This window comes from Macrobrachium nipponense, chromosome 24, assembly GCF_015104395.2.
Source record: "Macrobrachium nipponense isolate FS-2020 chromosome 24, ASM1510439v2, whole genome shotgun sequence".
Classification (NCBI taxonomy): domain Eukaryota; kingdom Metazoa; phylum Arthropoda; class Malacostraca; order Decapoda; family Palaemonidae; genus Macrobrachium; species Macrobrachium nipponense.
In genome coordinates, this window is record NC_061091.1 from 67,955,035 (window position 1) to 67,975,200 (window position 20,166).

Sequence of the window (20,166 nt, forward strand, 5' to 3'; positions counted from 1 at the left end):
TAGATTTTAAAGGTGTAGGAAGACTTCACAGATGCACTATGAAACACCTCTTGAGATTATGAACAGAGGTAAAGTAAAAGGAATGGAAGGGGTTGCAGCTAGGGGCTGAAGGGGTGCTGCAAAGAAACTTATGTACAGTTAGCTTTTCTTCACTTATTTTCCAGAAGTTAGACTGTGAACTTGAACATCAATTTTGTAATAAAAGGTGATTTTTCCCAACCTTAAGAATATTATATATGCTCATACACTTGTCGTACTTCACACTAACTGGTTGATTTACTTGCAGGTTATGCCTTGGTCAAGTGCCCGTGCCAAAAGTTCTGAAGGGGAGAAGAAAGAAGAAACATACAAATGCACCTTCTGTCCTTACTCCTCCTGGATAAAGGTAAACTTGATGAAACACATACTGATACACACAGGAGAGAAGCCTTACAAGTGTCAATTCTGCCCTGCAGCCTTTACTCAAAAGGGGAATCTGAAAACCCACATTCGAACACATACAGGTGAAAAACCCTTCGCTTGTTCTAAGTGTCCATACAGAGCTACTCATAAGTATTCTTTGCAATGTCATATGCTTAAACATGTCAATGATGCAAACTGATCTTTGACCATCATCATGAATGCAATTAAGAAATGTTATCTTACATTTCCCCTGACCAAAAAAGTTATCTATGCACTAAACTGATCAACAGCATTTTAAGAATTCTCTGTTCATTGTTCTAATTTTGCCATGGACAAAAAATGTAAATACAGAAATAACAGGAAATTAGATAATGTTTTTCATGACATTCAAGAAAAATTCATATTTATAAGAATAATGAAATTACAAAATGAAAGAGATAATGCTATAAAAAAAAACGGGCAATGAAGCTCAGTAAGAAGTCCATACTTCGTACACTGTAATGACAAATTAAAATAAAGATATTTATTCTACATGAAAGTCTGGGTTTTCCATGTCTTTATATAATAAGACATATCTGCAAATTGGCTAGTTACCATACCTCAAAAATTAATAAAAACAAAAGCACTTCTTGAAGTATTAAAAAATAATATCGAGAGAGCCAACATTTATAGGTCTAGTTCTGAAAACTTCCCAAGAACCTTGATGGTCATGTGTCCCTTCTACAGCATTTTGGTCTATTTTTCACAAGAATCTCTGGGTTGGAATAAGGACCTAGGAATCTTGCATGCCCAAACTCTAAACCTCAAAGCTCTGTGTTCAGTTGCAAATTCTTAAAATGAACAAATCTCACTGAAAGGTTAACTTTAATGAACACATGCATCACTGAAACCAAAATCACCTTCTCCTGCATACTAAACTTCAGCCAATGACAAAAAAAGGAGCCAAAAATGAACTCTTAATCTTGAAAACTAAGCGCGCTGTGCTGCTTGTACAAGAAACAAGCAACACAACATTTTTACGTATAAAAATGTCGTATAAAAATTCTTATATGATAAGCCTGGGTATTGGCAAGTTACTAATTGGCAAATTAAAATGTTAACAGAATGAGCCTCTAGGTTTTCAAGAACTTTTGTTATCCTCTTGGATAATCTCACTTCCTGTAACTACAAATAAATTTGCTCCTTGTTGAGAAGCCAAAACCATCCTGAATATATTCACATGGCATGACCAGAAGTGATCTTTTATCAACTCAAGAGCCTCCACTCAAGTTACCAAATAGTACATAGCACTTCATCTAGAATGATAGTACATGTAAAGGAGGTATTTCACCAGAGAGGGTATTGTAGTTATTAAATGAATACTTTCTACAATATTTAATCAGTACCTATTTACTGGATGTACACTTTTGTCTTTCAAGGTTTTTAAGATTGCAAAGTTTTGAGCAGACTGAGGAATGACAGATTCCTTATAGTAGTACATACACTAGGCTTAGTAGTTATTGTTTGCATGGGTTTTAAGTGAATTTACCTCTAGATGATCACTGAACTTACTTCTAATATGCTGGTTGCTAACTACAATATATCTTCCTATTCATATAATGTACACTTCTGTCTTACATTTAATGTAAAACTGAGATATGATATTGTTATGATACAATAAAGTTTTGTACTTACTTACCCGGCAGATATATACTTAGCTATAGTCTCCGACGTCCCCGACAGAAATTCAAATTTCGCGGCACACGCTACAGGTAGGTCAGGTGATCTACCCTCCCGCCGCTGGGTGGCGGGACTAGGAACCATTCCTGTTTTCTAATAAGATTTTCTCTTCCACCTGTCTCCTGAGGGGAGGCTGGGCGGGCCATTAATCGTATATACTATCTGCCGGGTAAGTATGTACAAAACTTTATTGTATCATAACAATATTATTTTTGTACATGCAACTTCCCCGGCAGATATATACTTAGCTGATAGGCACCCTTGGTGGAGGGTAAGAGACAGCTAAATAATAAAAATAAAAAACAGGAAACAACACATGTTGTAGGTCAAAGACCTTGGTTCTTACCTGATTGGGCAGAAGACTTCAAGGATACTGTCTATGAGTCTGCTTTGCCTCAAGAGCTTCAGCGAGGTAGTGACCTATGACTGAGAGCTCTTCTGGATCTTGTCAATGGGGGCTTACCCACTTACATGACAGAACCTTATTAGGATTTTGTCAATGGGGGCTAACCCACTTACATGACAAAACCTTTGCCTCTGGCACTATCAAGGAGCACAAAACCAATCCCGACCACCTGACCATCTTCTAACCTGTGTTAGAAATAACAATTGAAAGGGGTTACCAATTAACCCTCTTCCAAACAACCATAAAAACACAACACCATATTAAAAATAAAAATAAACTAAACTAACAAGGATTAGTCTCAGCACTGAATCTGCAGATACGTAGGGCCCCAAAGAGAAGCACTTATCGTAAGTCACTCTCACGTCCCTCAAGTAGTGAGAAGCAAACACTGAGTTCCATCTCCAGTATGTAGAGGCTACAATACCATTCAGCGACATATTCTTCTGAAATGCCAGAGATGTCGCAATGGCGCTTACTTCATGTGCTTTAACTCTAAGGAGTTTAAACTGTTCATCATTGCACGTCGTATGAGCCTCTGTTATGACGCTCCTCATAAAGAACACCAGAGCGTTCTTAGAAAAGGGCCTTCTAGGATCTCTGACAGAACACCAAAGACTCTCTAGGGTGCCCTTAAGCTTCTTTTTCCTTTCTAGATAGAACTTAAGGGTCCTGACAGAGCACAGGAATCTCTCTATCTCTCTTCCCACTAAGGGTGAGAGCCCTTTGACCTCAAAACTTCTAGGCCAGGGTTTAGAGGGATTCTCATTCTTCGCTAAGAACAAAGGTTTAAAAGAGCAGATTGCCGACTCTCCTTTAAACCCTACTCTAGCATCCAGAGCCTTTAGCTCGCTAACTCTTTTAGCAGTCGCCAGCGCTATGAGAAACAGCGACTTTCTAGTCAGGTCCCTGAAGGACGCCTGTTAAGGAGGTTCGAACTTGTCCAATACTAGGAACTCGAGAACCACATTTAAGTTCCAACTAGGCGGTCTAGAGTACTTCTTAGTTGTCTCAAAAAATCTAATAAGATCATGCAGATCCTTATCCTCCGCGATACTCAGGTCCCTGTTCCTGAACACCGCGGATAGCAAGCTACGATAACTTTTAATCGTAGAAACAGCTAAGCTGCATTCTTCTCTTAAAAAGAGAAGGAAGTCAGCAATTATGGTCACAGAGGTATTGGATGAGGATAGTATCTTCGTCCTGCACCATCTCCGAAACACTTCCCACTTCGACTGGTAGACTCGCAAGGTTGATGACCTGCGGGCTCTGGTGATCGCGCTAGCAGCTTTGCGCGAAAAGCCTCTCGCTCTGACAAGTCTCTCGATAGTCTGAAGGCAGTCAGGCAGAGAGCGGGGAGGTTTCTGTGAAACCTGTCTAAGTGGGGATGTCTGAGCAGATCTCTCCTGAGTGGAAGAGATCTGGGGAAGTCCACTGTCCATTCCAGTACCTCTGTGAACCATTCCTGACCGGGCCAAAAGGGAGCGACCAGAGTTAGTTTCGTTCCTGTTGAGGAGACAAACTTTCTCAATACTTCCCCCAAAATCTTGAATGGGGGGAACGCGTAGCCGCCTATCCCTGTCCAGCCTAGAAGGAGTGCGTCTCCCGCTATTGCCCTCGGATCCGAAAAGGAGGAGCAAAAGTTGTCCAGTCTCTTGTTCCAATTTGTGGCAAAAAGGTCTATGTGTGGTCTGCCCCAAAGGCTCCACAACATCTGGCGAACGTCTTGATGGAGGGTCCATTCTGTGGGGAGGACTTGATCCCTCCTGCTCAGCAGGTCCGCCCTTACATTCTTCTCTCCCTGAACAAATCTGGTGAGAAGCGTAATTCTCTCTCCTCTGTCCACAGCAACAGGTCTCTTGCTGTTTCGTACAGGGAGACGGAATGAGTCCCTCCCTGTTTTCTTATATATGCCAGAGCCGTGGTGTTGTCCGAGTTGACCTGGACCACCGAGCCTCTGACTTCTGTTCGAAACTCCTCAGGGCCACAAAGACTACATTCAACTCCTTCTTGTTGATGTGCCAGTTCACCTGGTCCCCCTTCCAGGTGTCGGACACTTCTTTCGCCCCTAGTGTTGCTCCCCATCTATTCCAGGATTGGTCGCTTACTGTGAGATATTCTCTTTCAGTAGCAGTCTTCTTCCAAACGCTAGACTGTCAATGGGGGCTAACCCACTTACATGACAGAAGCTTTTTGGATCTTGTCAATGGGGCTTACCCACTTACATGACAGAACCTTTTTGGATCTTGTCAATGGGGGCTTACCCACTTACATGACAGAACCTTTAGGATCTTGTCAATGGGGGCCAACCCACTTACATGACAGAACCCATTCCAGGAATTCGAGCATTTGGCGGGGTTCCCGATTATCGAGGTAATAATTATCGGGGATTCTCGTCTAGCTCACTTTGGACCGTGGTTTTGCTTAAGTGTTAAGAGATTGTAAAAAACTCAAACACTGCGAGTGCTAGAAATTCCGCAGAATCTTAAGCACTCGGTGAAACCCCCACTGAATTCGTCAGACGATCATCGGTTGGTGGTCCTCTCGATTCCCGTAGAAATCGAGGATGGGGCAGGATCCCTCCTCAATGACTGGGCTTACGCCAGGTAGGACCCGAAGGTCCCCACCCGGCAGCGCAGTCCTGACCACAGTAGAGGCGTTTCTCTGAAGAAGGGCGCCTACCAGGAGTAAGGCACCTGCTTGAAGAGCGCCTGCCAGGAGAAAAAGCGCCTGCGAGGTGAGAAGCGCCTGCTGGGAGACGAGAGCCTGGCTGGAGAAGAGCATCTGCTAAGAGAGGAGCGCCTGCGAGGAGAGGCGCGTCTATCATGCGAAGAGCACTTGTGAGGAGAGGGGCGTCTACCAGGAGTAGAGCGCCTGTCAGGAGAATCGCGCCTGCCAGGTGAGAGGCGCCTGCTGTGAGAAGAGCGCCTGGTAGAAGAGAGCGGCTAACTGGAGAAGAGCGCCTAACAGGGGAGAGGCGCCTGGAACTTCTCGGTGAAGGGCTCCTGTCCTGAGAGGCAAGTCTCTTGCGAGGGGGGAGCTCAGAGCTCTTGATCGGGAGCGTGATGTCCTTCTTGCAAGGAGGGTCCTTAACCAGAATGCCCATCAACGTAGAAAGTTGCTCCTGGAGGTCCACTAGGAACCGCTTAGTGGACTTCTCCTGATCTCCTTCGGGGGAAGGCAATCTTCCTGTCAAAAAGGCAACTCCTCAGGCGAATCGCGCCTGCAAGGAGAAAAGCGCCTGATGAGAGACGAGCGCCTGGCTGGCGCCGCATGTCTGGTTGGAGCTGAGCACCTGGCTGGCGCCGAGCGTCTGCTAGGAGAGGCGCGCCTGTGAGGAGAGAAGCGTCTCGCGCCTTGGAGAAGAAGCCGAATCGGAAGAAAAGCACTTCCTCAGGATGCCTTTTCTGTGGCGATCCATGGCAGTCTGGGTCGAGACAACAGAGCCTTCCGAAGGGACGCCTGACCGATGGGGATTCTCCACAACCTACTTACGGTTTTCGACATTCCTCCTCCACTGGGCCTGGGAGCGTTGCGGAGCCGATCAGACGCCCCCTCCACTAAACTGGGAACACTGCACAAAAAACTTCCCACAGCACTCTTACCTTCCATTGCAAGCAACTGCAATTCCCTCCTGCGAATCTCGGCTTTCGTGTCCCGACTCTGACGCGTCTTTCATGTCCCAACTCTGACGCGTCTGAGAACAACACTAGGCGCGGGTTCGGCTTTAGAAGAGACAAGTCCTTGTTCATTCTGAGTGGGGAAAACCACCAACTCCGCTCCTCTTTTACCCCTTCTAGGATCGGGAAGGTGTCCGCAGCAAAATTCTTGGTACACTCGAACTAAGTCTACACCGTAGTTCGTAACTGACCCGAGAGCTCTGACAGCTGCCGACTGACTGCATTCGGTATCGAGGTAAGTTGTCCAAGTATCCGAGCAAGTCACATGACCTTCGCCTGTGAAGGGTTATGCCGAAAGACTATAAAAAACGTATATTTGTTTGTCACCGATGCCGGACAGCGAGGTGACGATTCTGTTAAGGCATGTGCCCAACAGGCGAAAGTTAATTGCCTTCTAGAGACCGAGGTTCCTGATGGCAAGACATTCTCATAGTAGTTGAATCTCAGCTAAGGAGAAACAACACTGTGCCGTAGAAGACGAAGGAGGACAGAGAATGCAACCTACTTCTTCACAGCCGAATCGAGAGAAAGATTCTCAAGATTCTGAACCCGTGCTTACCAATGACTGAAAACGCTAACCGCTATTTCATTGCTGTCCGATGAGAAGTCGTAGTTGCTATTTAAAGCGGGCGTTTTTCAGAAATGAAAACCTCGGGAAGTACTGCCTGCAGAACTGCTTCTCATGGGCTGAACATTTGGAAGCAGAGCTGTCAGGCTGGGAAATAGGCGATGTCTTCCGATACATCTGTTAATTTGGGGTGAACAATGAACAATTGCACACCTACGAATACGAGATATATTTCTCTTTTTTTAAGACAAACTCCGATGTCTGAAGAAAAAACATTCCGCATTATCGTAGTGCGATGCATCGGTAGATTAGTACAGACTTCTGTTACAGTGTGGTAAACAGAAAAAAGAAAGAGTCCAAGAGATATCTCTGTAGAAAAATTCTCGCAATGTCGAAGGCGATGAAACCGGGTGTCACAGCAGTAGATGGTCATTCATGTATGCGAGAATCCCCGTTAATCAGAGACCTAAGTCCGTGATTGTTGGGCAGAGATACGGTTTGGCAGTCAATCATTGCAAGGGAGAGAGAGACGTAACCAACTACGCACCCCGGAGAGCCAGCTGGTACTGAGCTGCTATCGCAGTGACAGCAAACTCATACAACGTTAGCTCTTGCCGACTCATCATCCTGAGTTGCCAGCTAGTCCATTCTACGAAGGAATGCGTTCGGCTAGAACCATCGAGCATAAAAATGCACTCGAGCAATTATATTTAAGCGAAACGGATTTCGGTAAATACAAAAGCTGAGTTGGTGTTGTCGTGACAATACCATAAATATCTAAAATCGAAACTGGTAACTCCTGGGAGGTTGCGGGGAGCCCTGAGTTGCAGTTCAATTAGGATACTAGACGTCTCGGTCGCCATCCGTAGAGCTAACTACGGTATGCGTCTACACCCCGGACAATTCAACTGCATAACAGAATCATGTCGCAAAGGTTATATATTTGTAGGTTTCTGTACAACTACCTCCATCCAACATTCTTTTCCCTACGAGGAATGAGAATAAGGATTGGAGATCGACCGCCTTCGTTCTCTAGTCAGGAAGTGAAGGAGAAGTCTTCCCCGAAGGAAAGCTTCAATGTGAACAGAGTACCGAAGACGACAGTTCAAGCCAAACTGGATGCCAGTCATCTCGAAGACGAATCCGCAGGTTCGAAGAAGGGAGAAGGGGCTGAAAATGGCGGAGAGGTTGCAACAACTACATTAGGGTTAGGTTCTAAAGCCTCCTCAACTAGCTCGTTAGTATGGAGTTTCTAGACGAAGCTTTCCTAACTCTGTTCTTCTCTAACTTCCTCAAAGAGGAAGAGACTTCTTCCTCATTCAAAATCTCACCTTCAGTACAAGGATTATTAACCCTTAAACGCCGACTGGACGTATTTTACGTCGACATTTTTTGTCTCTCGGGTGCCGACTGGACGTATTTTACGTCGACAGTTTTTTTAAAAATTCGCGGAAAAATACTTTTAGGCCTATCAGCCAAAAACTCTTGAATCACGCGCCTTGGGGGATGCTGGGAGTTCACGGATCAAGGTGTTGTTTTGTTTACAATCGATACGCAGGCGCGCAAGCGCGAATTTCTTTCTTGCCGCACTAAAAAGTATCTGTGACACATCTCAGAAATTGTTTCGTCACTTTGACATAATTTTTGTACCATTGTAAATTAGCCGTTACATGAAGTATTATATATGAAAATGTGCGCATTTTTATTTAGAATACAACAATAAAATACTCATGATTGTAGCTTTTATCAGTTTTGAGATATTTTCATATAAATAACGATAATTGCCAAAATTTCAACCTTCGGTCAACTTTGACTCTACCGAAATGGTCAAAAAACGCAATTGTAAGCTAAAACTCTTATATTATAGTAATATTCAAGCATTTACCTTAATTTTTGTAACAAATTGGAAGTCTCTAGCACAATATTTCGATTTATGGTGAATTTATGAAAAAAATAACAGTTTCTTTACGTCCGCGCGGTAACTCTTCCGAAAAAATCATACGTGCGATTGTGGTAATGTTTGCACCATTTTAAATTAGCCGTTACATAAAGTTTTATATATTAAAATGTGTGCAATTCCATGTAGAATACAACAAAAAATAATTGAAGGTTGTAGCTTTTCTCATTTTTGAAATATTTGCATATAAATCACGATATAGAAAAAAAAACCACGTTCGGTCAAATTTGACTCTACCGAAATGGTCGAAAAACGCAATTGTAAGCTAAAACTCTTACAGTCTAGTAATATTCAGTCATTTATCTTCATCTTGAAACAAATTCAAAGTCTCTAGCAAAATATTTAGATTTATGGTGAATTTAAAAAAAAATCTTTCCTTCCCTCTGCGCGCGGATTCTCCGCCACAAATCTCCGAAATACGTACGTCCCATTCTCGGAATATTTGCTCCGTTTCATATTAGGCATTTCATAGAGTTTTATATATGAAAATGTGCGCAATTTCATGTAGAATAAAACGAAAAATATTTGAAGGTTGTAGCTTTTCTTATTTCCGAAATAATTGCATATAAAAATATATATATAAAAAAATTCAACATTCGGTCAACTTTAACTCGTCAGATATGGTCGAAAACTGCAGTTGTAAGCTAATACTCTTACAGTATAGTAATATTCAATCATTTGTCTTAATTTTGAAAGAAATTGGAAGTCTCTAGGACAATATTTAGAATTATGGTGAATTTTTGAAAAAAATATTTGTTTACGTCCGCGCGTTACGAATTCATGCATTATTTTGTGATAATATTTTCTCTGTGTTGCTTTGATTGTTTTACAATGTGTTATATACCAAAATGATCGCAATTTAGTGTACATTACAAAGAAAAAAAGTAACTTGTTACCTTTAACCGTTTTCCGCACAGCGTGATTTGAATACAATTATATATGAAATTTCGTTTCTGCGCTATCATATATCGCATTATTTATATATGATAATGATAATTTTTTTCATTTCTGATGGTTGCATACTAAACTTCAGGCAATGACAAAAAAAGGAGCCAAAAATGAACTCTTAATCTTGAAAACTAAGCGCGCTGTGATTTTTTGAAAAAAATATTTTTTCCGCTTCCGCGCTCACTCTGAAACACCTCCGGCACACGGGAGACATTTTTTTTTTTACCGCTTCGGCGTTTAAGGGTTAATAGAACACTCAAGTCTACAGAGCGAGGATCTACCGAACCCTTCGGTAGTCTTACCTCACACATTCATCGCACATATTCTAAAAACAGTACTAGCGTCTGACGCATTAGAGAATCATAAAAAGGAAATCCAAATAAAAAGTTAACAAAAGCGTATGCCAAGCCAACGATCCAATATGTCACCAAAAGACAGTCAAAAGATCCACAGCAAGCGAAAAACGAAATCCAAATCAGGAGGAACCAACAACGGGTGTTGATGGAACCGGCGACAGAGAAAATCTGATTAGAAAACGGGAATGGTTCCTAGTCCCGCCACCCAGGGGCGGGAGCGGGAGGGTAGATCACCTGACCTACCTGTAGCGTGTGCCGCGAAATTTGAATTTCCGTCGGGGACGTCGGAGACTATAGCTAAGTATATATCTGCCGGGGAAGTTGCATGTACAAAAACTAAATTTACAAAACAACACTACACAATCACACAAAATAACATGTAAATCACTAAAGAAAGATTTTATTGCAGTGTCTTACCAAACAATTATACAGCTGTAGGTTCCCTACGAATGGCAGACAATAGATTCAAAACTTCCGCAGTGGCGCCGCCATCGCTGCTGTAGGTGACGTCATCTCCCTCCACTCGAGGGAGCTACAGGTACAACTGCCCAGATAACATCAATTCGTTCTCTGCCGGCTTCTGGTGAACATCGGTGGTCGGTGCAGACTTTTTCTTCATTTGTTGGGAAGTATATCTCTTCAATATCGGTGAAGTATTCAACTCAGTGTTTGTAGGATTGAAGCTGAATTTCTTTTCTGCAATTTTGTGGTCTTACCATCATGTTGGACTCTAGTCCTTCAGTAGTTAGGTTTTGCGCCGGAGGGTGCAAAACTAGGTTAGTTAAATTAATTTATGATTCGCACACTAAGTGCATTAGTGTAGGGGTTGTGAGTGCTCTAGAGAATCTACTTGTGATGAATGCAAGGATTGGAGTGAACAAAAGTGGAAAGTTTTTGTTTCTCACTCGGGGAAGATAATTAAGGATAGGAAGAGGAAGGCGGCTCTCAGAGCTGAAAGTAAGACTAGTTTAGCTTCTGCTTCCTCTATCGAAGCACCTGCTCCTATTCCTTCTCCTTCTCCTCTTATTATGTCTCCGATCTAGAGTCCTCCTACTCCTGCTCCTGTAACTCCCTTGCCAACTTCCCGTGGAGTTTCTCCTGACACCATTGCCAGCCTTGACGAAGAACAATGAGTCGAATCAAGAACCATTTCTGTCGCCTATCTCTTCGGATGACGAGGAGGACTAAGAAGCAGACTCTATCGCTCTCTTGTGCTATTCAAAGCTTTTACGCTACCTTCTGGACATGTACCCGGATTACTTCATAGCAGCCGCTCCCAGGTCGCCTGCTTCCATCTTCCTGATTAGAGGGAAGAATTTCGATCCTCTTCTCCCGAAGCTCGTACTTTCCAAGGCTGCTAAACGTTCGCTTCGTGATATAGAAGACTGGTTGAAGTTCAAGAGAGAGCTCGGGAAAGCAACTTTCGCCTATCCTCCATCGAAACTTGTTAAGAAGAGGTATAGGTTCTATGTAACCGGAGAAGCCCCCTCTATGGGAGTGTCTGCCTCCTCCCAGGGGGACTTCTCTGGCCTGGTGGATGCAAATAGGAGGTCCGCATTTGCAGCAGCAAAAATATTCTTTACATCGCCCGAGTTGGACCATTTGGTAAAGAATATTTTCAAGATTTTAGAGATTATGAGCTTCTTGGACTGGACGATCGGAGCCCTCGCTATGAAAATAGAGGACTGCCCTACTCTCCAGGAGGACCTGGTATCGGGCTGGCTTGGGGTTTTGTCATGTGCCGACAAATCAGTTTGGGATGGTTGCAATGAGCTGGCCCCTCTCTTTGCATTCAGGACTCTCAAGAAAAGACAGCTCTGGTGTTCGTTTGTTTCGAAAGGAGTCACTTCGCCTCAGAAGTCCGCCCTTTTGTTTTCTCCTCTCGACAAGGATCATCTATTTCCCGAAGAAACAGTGGCCAAGACACTTTCCGCACTGGAAAAGAAATCTACTAATAACTTACTTGCTCAGTCTTCTAAGTGGGTTAAACCCTCGACTGTGACGCCTACCACCTCGGAATCACCCTTGCAGAAGAAACCCTTTCGAGGGGGTAGGTCTAGACCGTTCGTCAGGCCTCGATCGAATTTATGACACCCGATCAAGTCCTCGACCAAACCCGACACAAAATCTTCCAAGTGATTCTTCAATCCTTCATGCTCCGGTAGGGGGCAGACTGAGCCTCTTCTGGGAGGAATGGAGTCGCAGAGGGGCAGAACCCACGGTGACCCAAGTTTTCCGGTTCGGTTAATCCATTCCTTTCAAAGACACTCCGCCTATATCCAATGTTCCCATCGCATTACCCGCCTACTCTCCAGGCTCGGAGAAGTTTGTAGCCTTAACCCGAGAAATAGAGACTCGTGCAGAAGGCTGTTATAGAGGAGATAAGCGACAGACCATCCTTGGGGTTTTACAACCGTCTATTCGTAGTCCCCAAGTCATCGGGGGGCTGGAGGCCCATACTGGATATAAGCGCACTGAATTTGTTCGTTCAGAAGACCAAATTCAATATGCAAACGACTCGTTCGGTGTTGGAATCCCTTCGCCAAGGGGGCATGATGGTATCCCTGGATATGCAGGTCGCATAATTCCACATCCTAATTCACCAGGACTCCAGGAAATACCTTCAGTTTGTGTTCATGGGCAAGACCTACCAGTTTTCGAGCTCTTTGCTTCGGCCTCTCGACAGCACCGCAAGTATTTATGCGAGTGCTGACTCCGCTGGGAAAGTGGTTACACCTCCTGGGCATCAGTGTCTCACTCTACCTAGACAACTGGCTTCTCCCCTCCTCTTCGGAAAGTCAGTGCATGAAGGATCTCAAGAGGACTCTTCCATTAACTCACTCATTGGGTCTTCTTATAAACGAGGAGAAATCTCAGCTAATTCCGACTCAGAAAATTCTCTATTTGGGGATGACTCTGAACTCTCGAGATTTTCGGGCTTTTCTTTCACCAAAGAGAGTCCAGTCGTGTCTGGAAGTAGTACAGGACTTCCTGGACCGCAAATCCAGTTCCGCTAACCATTGGACCAGTCTGTTAGGAACACTAGCTTTGGTGGAACAGTTTGTCAAACTTGGAAGACTGCACATGAGGCCCCTACAATTCTTCCTGAAGGCATCATGGTGCAGAAAGACTCAACCGGACTCGACAGTATTCTCGATTTCAGACGAAATCAAGGAAGACTTAGCGTGGTGGCTTTCAAAACCAAGACTGGTAGAGGGTCTTTCGCTTCGTCCGCTCCACCCAACCCTTCAGTTCTTTTCAGACGCCTCCGACGCAGGTTGGGGAGCCCTGTTGGGGAAGAACAAAATGTCAGGGGAATGGTCGGAAACGCAGCGCTCTCTTCATATCAACGTGAGGGAGCTATTAGCAGTGTTCCTGGGACTTCAGGCGTTCTCTCATCTCGTGACAGGACAGGTGGTAGCAGTTCACAAAGACAACTCCACAGCACTTTCCTACATCAGGAAACAAGGGAAACACGCTCCGTCACCCTCTACAACCTTGCAAAAGATCTGCTTCTGTGGGCAGAAAAATTTCAAGTTAGGCTGATCCCTCAATTTGTTCAAGGGAAAATTAACGTGTTGGCGGACGAACTAAGTTGCCGTCATCAAGTACTGCCGTTAGAATGGACTCTCGATGCGAAGGTCTGCCTAGACCTATGGAAACTTTGGGGAAAGCCGATGATAAACCTCTTTGCAACTTCGAGGAACAACCGCCTTTCGCTGTTTTGCTCTCCAGTCCCGGACCCTCTTGTATGGTCAGTCGACGCAATGTTACTTTCCCCCGTTCGGCCTAATAAGACAGGTGCTGAAAAAAAGTGTCATTCCACAAAAATGTTTCTCTGACACTAGTCGCTCCATTCTGGCCAAGGAAAGAATGGTTCCCAGATCTCCTCGACTTGCTTGTAGACTTCCCCAGACTTCTTCCGTTAAAGAGATGTCTACTCAGACAACCGCACTTCGAAAGATTCCACCAAGGATTATCCGCTCTGGCACTGACAGGATTCAGACTGTCAGGAGTCTCGTCAGAGCGAAAGGTTTTTCGAGACGAGCTGCAGAAGCTATCGCGAACTGCAGAAGAGATTCTTCTAACAGATTATACCAATCTAAATGGGGAGTGTTTCGAAAATGGTGAAGACAGACTAAAGTCTCTCCTTCTGAAACATCTGTGAACAAAATAGCTGATTTCCTTCTTTCTTAAGGGACGTTAAGCGTTTAGCGCCTTCGACTATTAGGGGATAAAGCGATGCTGGCTTCAGTTTTTAAACACAGAGGACTAGACCTATCCACGAATAGTGATCTTTCCGATCTAATTAAATCGTTCGAGACTTCCAAATTGTCAAAGGGTTCGATAGCATGGAATCTCGATATAGTTCTTAAACGGCTTTTGGGTCCTCCCTTTGAACCGTTACTTTCTTCGTCTATGAGGAATCTCACCAGGGAGACGTTATTTTTAGTTGCATTGGCATCAGCTAGATGAGTTAGCGAGCTACACGCGATGGACAAAAAGGTGGGATTTTCTCAAGGCGATGCAGTTTGCTCCATGGAGCTCAATTTTCTCGTGAAAAACCAAAACCCTTCTAATCCGTGGCCACGTAACTTTGTTCTCAAGAACCTGACAGACTTGATAGGCCAGGAAGAAGAAGAACGGCTCTTATGTCCCGTGCGGGCATTAAGATATTACCTCTGCAGAACGGAGGAGATTAGAGGTCAATCGAATCATTTGTGGTGCTCTGTTAAAAATCCCTCTCGCCCTCTCTCAAAAAACGCTATTTCCTTTTTTCTGAGAGAGTTAATGGTCAAAGCACATTCTCAAGCTAACGATGCAGTGTTTCCTTTACTGAGAGTGAAAGCGCACGAAGTTCGAGAGGTAGTGACTTCCCTCGCTTTTCAACACAACTTGTCGCTATCCGCTATCCTCCAAAGTACCTTTAGGAGGTCTAAATCTGTGTTTGCTATGCATTATTTGAAAGAAATCGAGACAGTGTTCGAAGATTGTAAGTCTCTCGATCCACTTTCGGTAGCTGGCATGGCGTTGGGAGAAACGACATAGGGGGTTGCTCTCTCTGTTAGCCTATGTTTCGCCTTGTATCAAGGTTGACGAGTTAAAGGGAAGTCTGGGTGTACAATGTACCTGGAGTACTCACCAGTCATTTTAAGAGTTAGTTTTGGTGGGTAAAGGTTTTTATTTCGGTGTAGGTGACAGTTTTTTCATGTTGGTTATTTCTGGTCTTAGCCCAGGGCAAGGGCAATATTTTGTTGTATTTTCATTGAGTCAGCGGTGAACACCATGACTACAAGGATATTCCACTCCATGTAGAGGCACCCATTGGTCATACTCCAAGCCTTCTATGTAAGATGAGCACCGACCAGAGGCAGTATTCTCCTACAGTAGCTCTCTTACAAGGTAAGGTACAACAGGCACTAACAGTGCTTTTGGGTATACGTACTTTATTTTCAAGAATCATATGTTATTTTTTAATTAAAACTTTCATCCACAGTCCCCCATCCCTGCAATGGGTAATCAGCTGTAGAATTGTTCGGTAAGACACTGCAATAAAAAAGGAATTTTCATTATAAAATGAAATTTTATTGCATACTTACCAAATAATTATTAATCAAAGCCCTCCCTCCTCCCCACACGTGGATGGCTGGCCAGAACGAATTGATGTTACCTGGGCAGTTGTACCTGTAGCTCCCTCTAGTGGAGGGACATGACGTCACCTACATCAGCGATGGCGGCGCCACTGCGGAAGTTTTGAATGTATTGTCTGCCATTCGTAGTACAGCTGTATAATTGTTCGGTAAGTATGCAATAAAATTTCATTTTATAATGAAAATTCCATTTTTGCTGTATAACTAACTTATAAAGAATCTGTCAAACCACAGATAGCTCAATGCTTGGTAGACCTGAACAAATATAATTTGAAACCAATTCTCAGAGAGAGAACTTGTTCCATAGTTATCTGTCAGTATTAAACATATTTTTAAAAATCCATCCCAAGATCACTTTATCACTTCCACACACAGGTATAGTATACATGATTTTTTATGCAAAGATTCAGGAATTAGTAAATCAGTGCAAATATATCATATTTTCTTGTTAAATCAGCAGTATGAGTAGAATCATTCAAAATTCATGTTAGGTCCAAGAATAATTATGAAACCTGTATGCAGCAAAAATAAAAACAGACCATTTTGAATCAAAGGCAAGGTACTGTATAAAACACACACACAAACTTGTTCCACAATGTTCAATAGATAATATTTTGCATGTAATTCTAGGACTTGGCGGCATAATGAATACTAAATGTAAAGCATGACAATTCTGTTATCTAAAATTTTAAATCAAAAGAAATAAACTAAAGCAATCTAAGATGCAGTTAGGAAAAACATGACACTAAAGTTGCTTCAGAAATACTGTGTATACATTGTACAACATCTGTCTGCTATGTTTAATGAATTTATGTAGCAATTCATAAAGAGTCAAAGTTTAAATGAAGGAAAGGATCTTACATAGTATTACATTTCTTTGATATCACCTTTCAAGCCTTTATCACGACTAAATTACCTGGTAATTCCTTTTTGTAACTGTCTAGCATTTCAGACCAAGACCATAAGTGAAACTATGTATGTATATCACTAGAGTATAATGGAATAAAATGTATGGTGAACAACTATGTACTTCAAGAGTTGTTTTAATATTCCTTATGCAAGAGAAAAAAAAGAAACATGCTCCTGCTTTCTTTTTCACTTAATATTTTGATGGTACCTAAAGAACAAGGTGGTTCTAGCACTTAATTAGCAAGAAAGGAAGTAGAAACTACCTGTAATGGAGTCTGATATGCATAAAGTATATATAAATATTATAGATATATATAGAGTATATATAGATATATATATAGTATATATAGATATATATATATATATATATATATATATACATATATATATATATATGTATATATGTATATATATATATATATATATATATATATATATATATATATATATATAATATATATATATATATATATATATATATATATATATATATCTATATATACACACATACCATTCCCTTATGTGATGGTAATTGCTTCCTAGCAAAGAAAGATAAAGGAAAGGAGAACGCATTTTCGAGAAGTTCGGCAGTAAGGAGGCTTTCGCGCCCGTGTTGGAGGCGCCCTTTTCTTGCGGCTGTTCTAGAATCAGCAGGAGTGTTGTGGATCTCGTCGGGACGTGAGAAACGCCGCGATTTCTGATGCAATACCTCGTCTAGATTCATCTAAGAAGTTCTAGAAATCCCTGGAGTCGGTGACGTTCGCCGTAGGCTTCGCCCCCAGAGTGCCATATAAATACGACGAACGAACTTTGGAGAAGAGTGATCGTAGAAGGAAGAAATCGTAAAAGAGAGAGATCACCAGTTAGTAAGAGCCTCAGATCAGATTATCAGAGAGATCAGCAGCAGCAGAGATCTTCCGTGAGATACGAGAAAAAGGAACCGACGAAGTATCAATCAAAAGAAGAGTTGTTCGAGAGTTGGTTGGATATTGGTCTAGTCGTCTTCCGGAGTGGACGGCCGAGTTGTCTCTACGTTGAGCAGACTTCGGAGAAGAAAAGGGGAGAGTTCCTGCCTTACGAATAGACTATTTTCTGCAATACGGAGTCAAGAGGACGTCTGCAATTGCCGCTCTACTTTTATGAAGCCACCTCTTCGAAGTGCCAAACTGTTTAGCAAGAATTCTTATTACCTCACTGTTTCCCCCCAGTTCATGCAGTGTAAGATTCTATCTTTTTATGTAAATAGGAGATACCATTCTGCATTTACCTTTGTTAGTAAGCTTGTAAATAACCTTTGGTTGTGTTAGTGTTGCTTTCTATATTCGTATCCCCAGTTTCAATTAAACTGTTTTTGTGTTGATTTATATATATATTTTTTTATTATTTCATATCGAACCTGAAGCGGACCTCCCTCAGAGGCCGTAAAATTGTGTCGACCCTTTCCAGGATATTTTGACACCGTAACATTGTCTCTGAGATCTCGGAGTCCATAACATTTGTGGCGACCTTGCCTAGGCTATCAACACTTTAACAGTTTGAAACAGGGAGGATATAGAAAGAATCAGAATGAGTGAGATGGTGAAAAAGTTTATTGAGTTAGGTAAGCTCCTAGGTCTAGAGGGGAATGATCTATGTGAGTATGTTGAAAGGAAAGAAAGGGAAAAGTATGAGAGAGACAAAAGAGCAGCTGAGAGAGAAGTGAGGAAAATGCAGCGAGAGGTAGAAATGTTGGTAATGCAGCAGGAAGTAAGAGAAAAGGTACGTATGCATGAACAGGAAGAGAGAGAGAAAGAGCGTATGCATGATTTGGAAATTGCTCGGTTAAGGGAAAATGCTCGTAACAGTCAGACAGGCGAAACTGATAGGTTAGGTATGAGTACAGTGCTGAAATTAGTGCCAAAGTTTGATGAGGAGGTTGTTACGACATATTTCATGTGTTTTGAGAAGCTAATGGAATGAGTAGGTTCTCCTAAAGAAACGTGGACTTTATATTTGCAGTCAGTTTTGAGTGGTAGGGCACTTACTGTGTATAGTTGCATGTCTAAGGAGAATGTGATATTATGATTATTGTGAAAGAAACTGTTCTTAGCGCTATAGGTTAGGTACCAGAGGCGTAACGTAAGAAATTTAGAAATTTGAGAAAGGATGAAAATATTATGTATGTAGAATACGGTAAGAAGTTAGAAAGCTGTGTGATTGGTTAACTTCTGCTAAGGTTGAGGATTTTGATAGTTTGAAGAACTTAGTGTTGTTAAAAAACTTCAAAGATAACGTATCCCCTGAGATTAAACTTTATATAGAGGATAGGCGAGAAGTATCTTTTGCAGGAGCAACTAGGCTAGCTGACGAATATAGTCTAACTCATAATTTGAGTGATAGTAAGAAACGAAACGATTCTTCGTCTGGTAGAGTACAAAGCAGTAAAGGTTTCAGTCCTAGTAATAGCAATGCGAGTAAAAGTGACTATTCCTGTTATACATGCGGAAAACCTGGTCATATGTCTAAGGTTTGTAAGAGTAGAATGGCATATAATGGCTCGGAATTAACTTGTTTCCGATGTAATGGGAAAGGGTATTTAGCGAGGAATTTTGCAGTAGAAAGGATGGTAAGAAACCAGTATCATTAGTTAACCTTGTCGTCAAATAGGGATGATGTGATGAGAGAAACTAGGAAAGTTTTTGGCGAATTTCTGTCGGAAGGCGTAGTTTCATCTCTTGGAGGAGTAGATTCGAGAGAAGTGGTCTTGCTTCGAGACACAGGGGCTGCTATCTCACTGATTTTGAGTGTGTGTGTGCCGAACAGGGCAGAAATCAATATGGAAGAGAAAGTTATGTTAGGTGGATTTCCTAACACTTGTGTTCTTTGTCCTTTGTTGAAGTTGAATTTAGAAAGTCAGGTAGTGTCAGGAGAAGTAAAACTTACAGTTGTGGACAGTTTGCCCATCGAAGGCGTTGACATTATTGTCAGTAATGACTTAGCTTTATCCAAGAATGTGAATCCTGTTGTGAGGAATATTCCAGTGCCTGAAATGGTAGTAACTAGGTTGGGTTTAGATACAGACATAGACTACGGTCATAATTTGTTCGTGGATTCGAACGAGTGTAAGTTCGTGGATTCGAACGAGTGTGAGTTCGTGGATTTGAACGTGAGTGAGTTCGTGGATTCGAATGAGTGTGATAGAGGTAGTGAGTTTGATCTTAGCATGAATGTGGCTGAGAGACCGGACTCTATCGAAGTTGACAGTGATAGCCAAGAGGAAGGCGTAGAAGTCGAGAGTAACGTAGTAAATGTACCAGTATCTAGTACTAGTTACGGTGATGAATTAGGCTCTAACGTTTTGGATAAGGATGAGCTAGTCAAGTTGCAGAAAGAGGATGAGACACTAAACCGAATTTTTGAATATGAGCTGGATGATGATCTCCATGATGTGTGTAAGGAAACTTTTTGTTTAAAGGACGAAGTTTTGAGTCGTTATGTTCGACTGAAGTCAGGTAGTAAAGGGGAAGTCACAGAACAATTAGTAGTTCCTAGGAAGCTTCGTGAACTAGTTTTGAAGTTAGCATATGATGAGCA

General features: G+C 42.4%; 1 protein-coding gene and 1 long non-coding RNA gene across 4 annotated transcripts in view; one reads left to right on the plus strand and one right to left on the minus strand.

Moving 5' to 3' along the window:
* Nucleotides 1–616, plus strand: part of LOC135205744 (zinc finger and BTB domain-containing protein 17-like) — a 292,065-nt gene extending 291,449 nt beyond the window's left edge. Inside the window, exon 6 of the mRNA XM_064236851.1 lies at nt 287–616. Within this exon, the coding sequence (XP_064092921.1) occupies nt 287–601 (315 nt within the window). The 3' untranslated portion in view covers nt 602–616. The remainder of the gene's footprint in view (nt 1–286) is intronic.
* LOC135205747 (uncharacterized) overlaps nt 1–20,166 on the minus strand; it is a 114,440-nt gene that overhangs the window by 33,410 nt on the left and 60,864 nt on the right. The gene's annotated exons all lie outside the window — the stretch shown is intronic.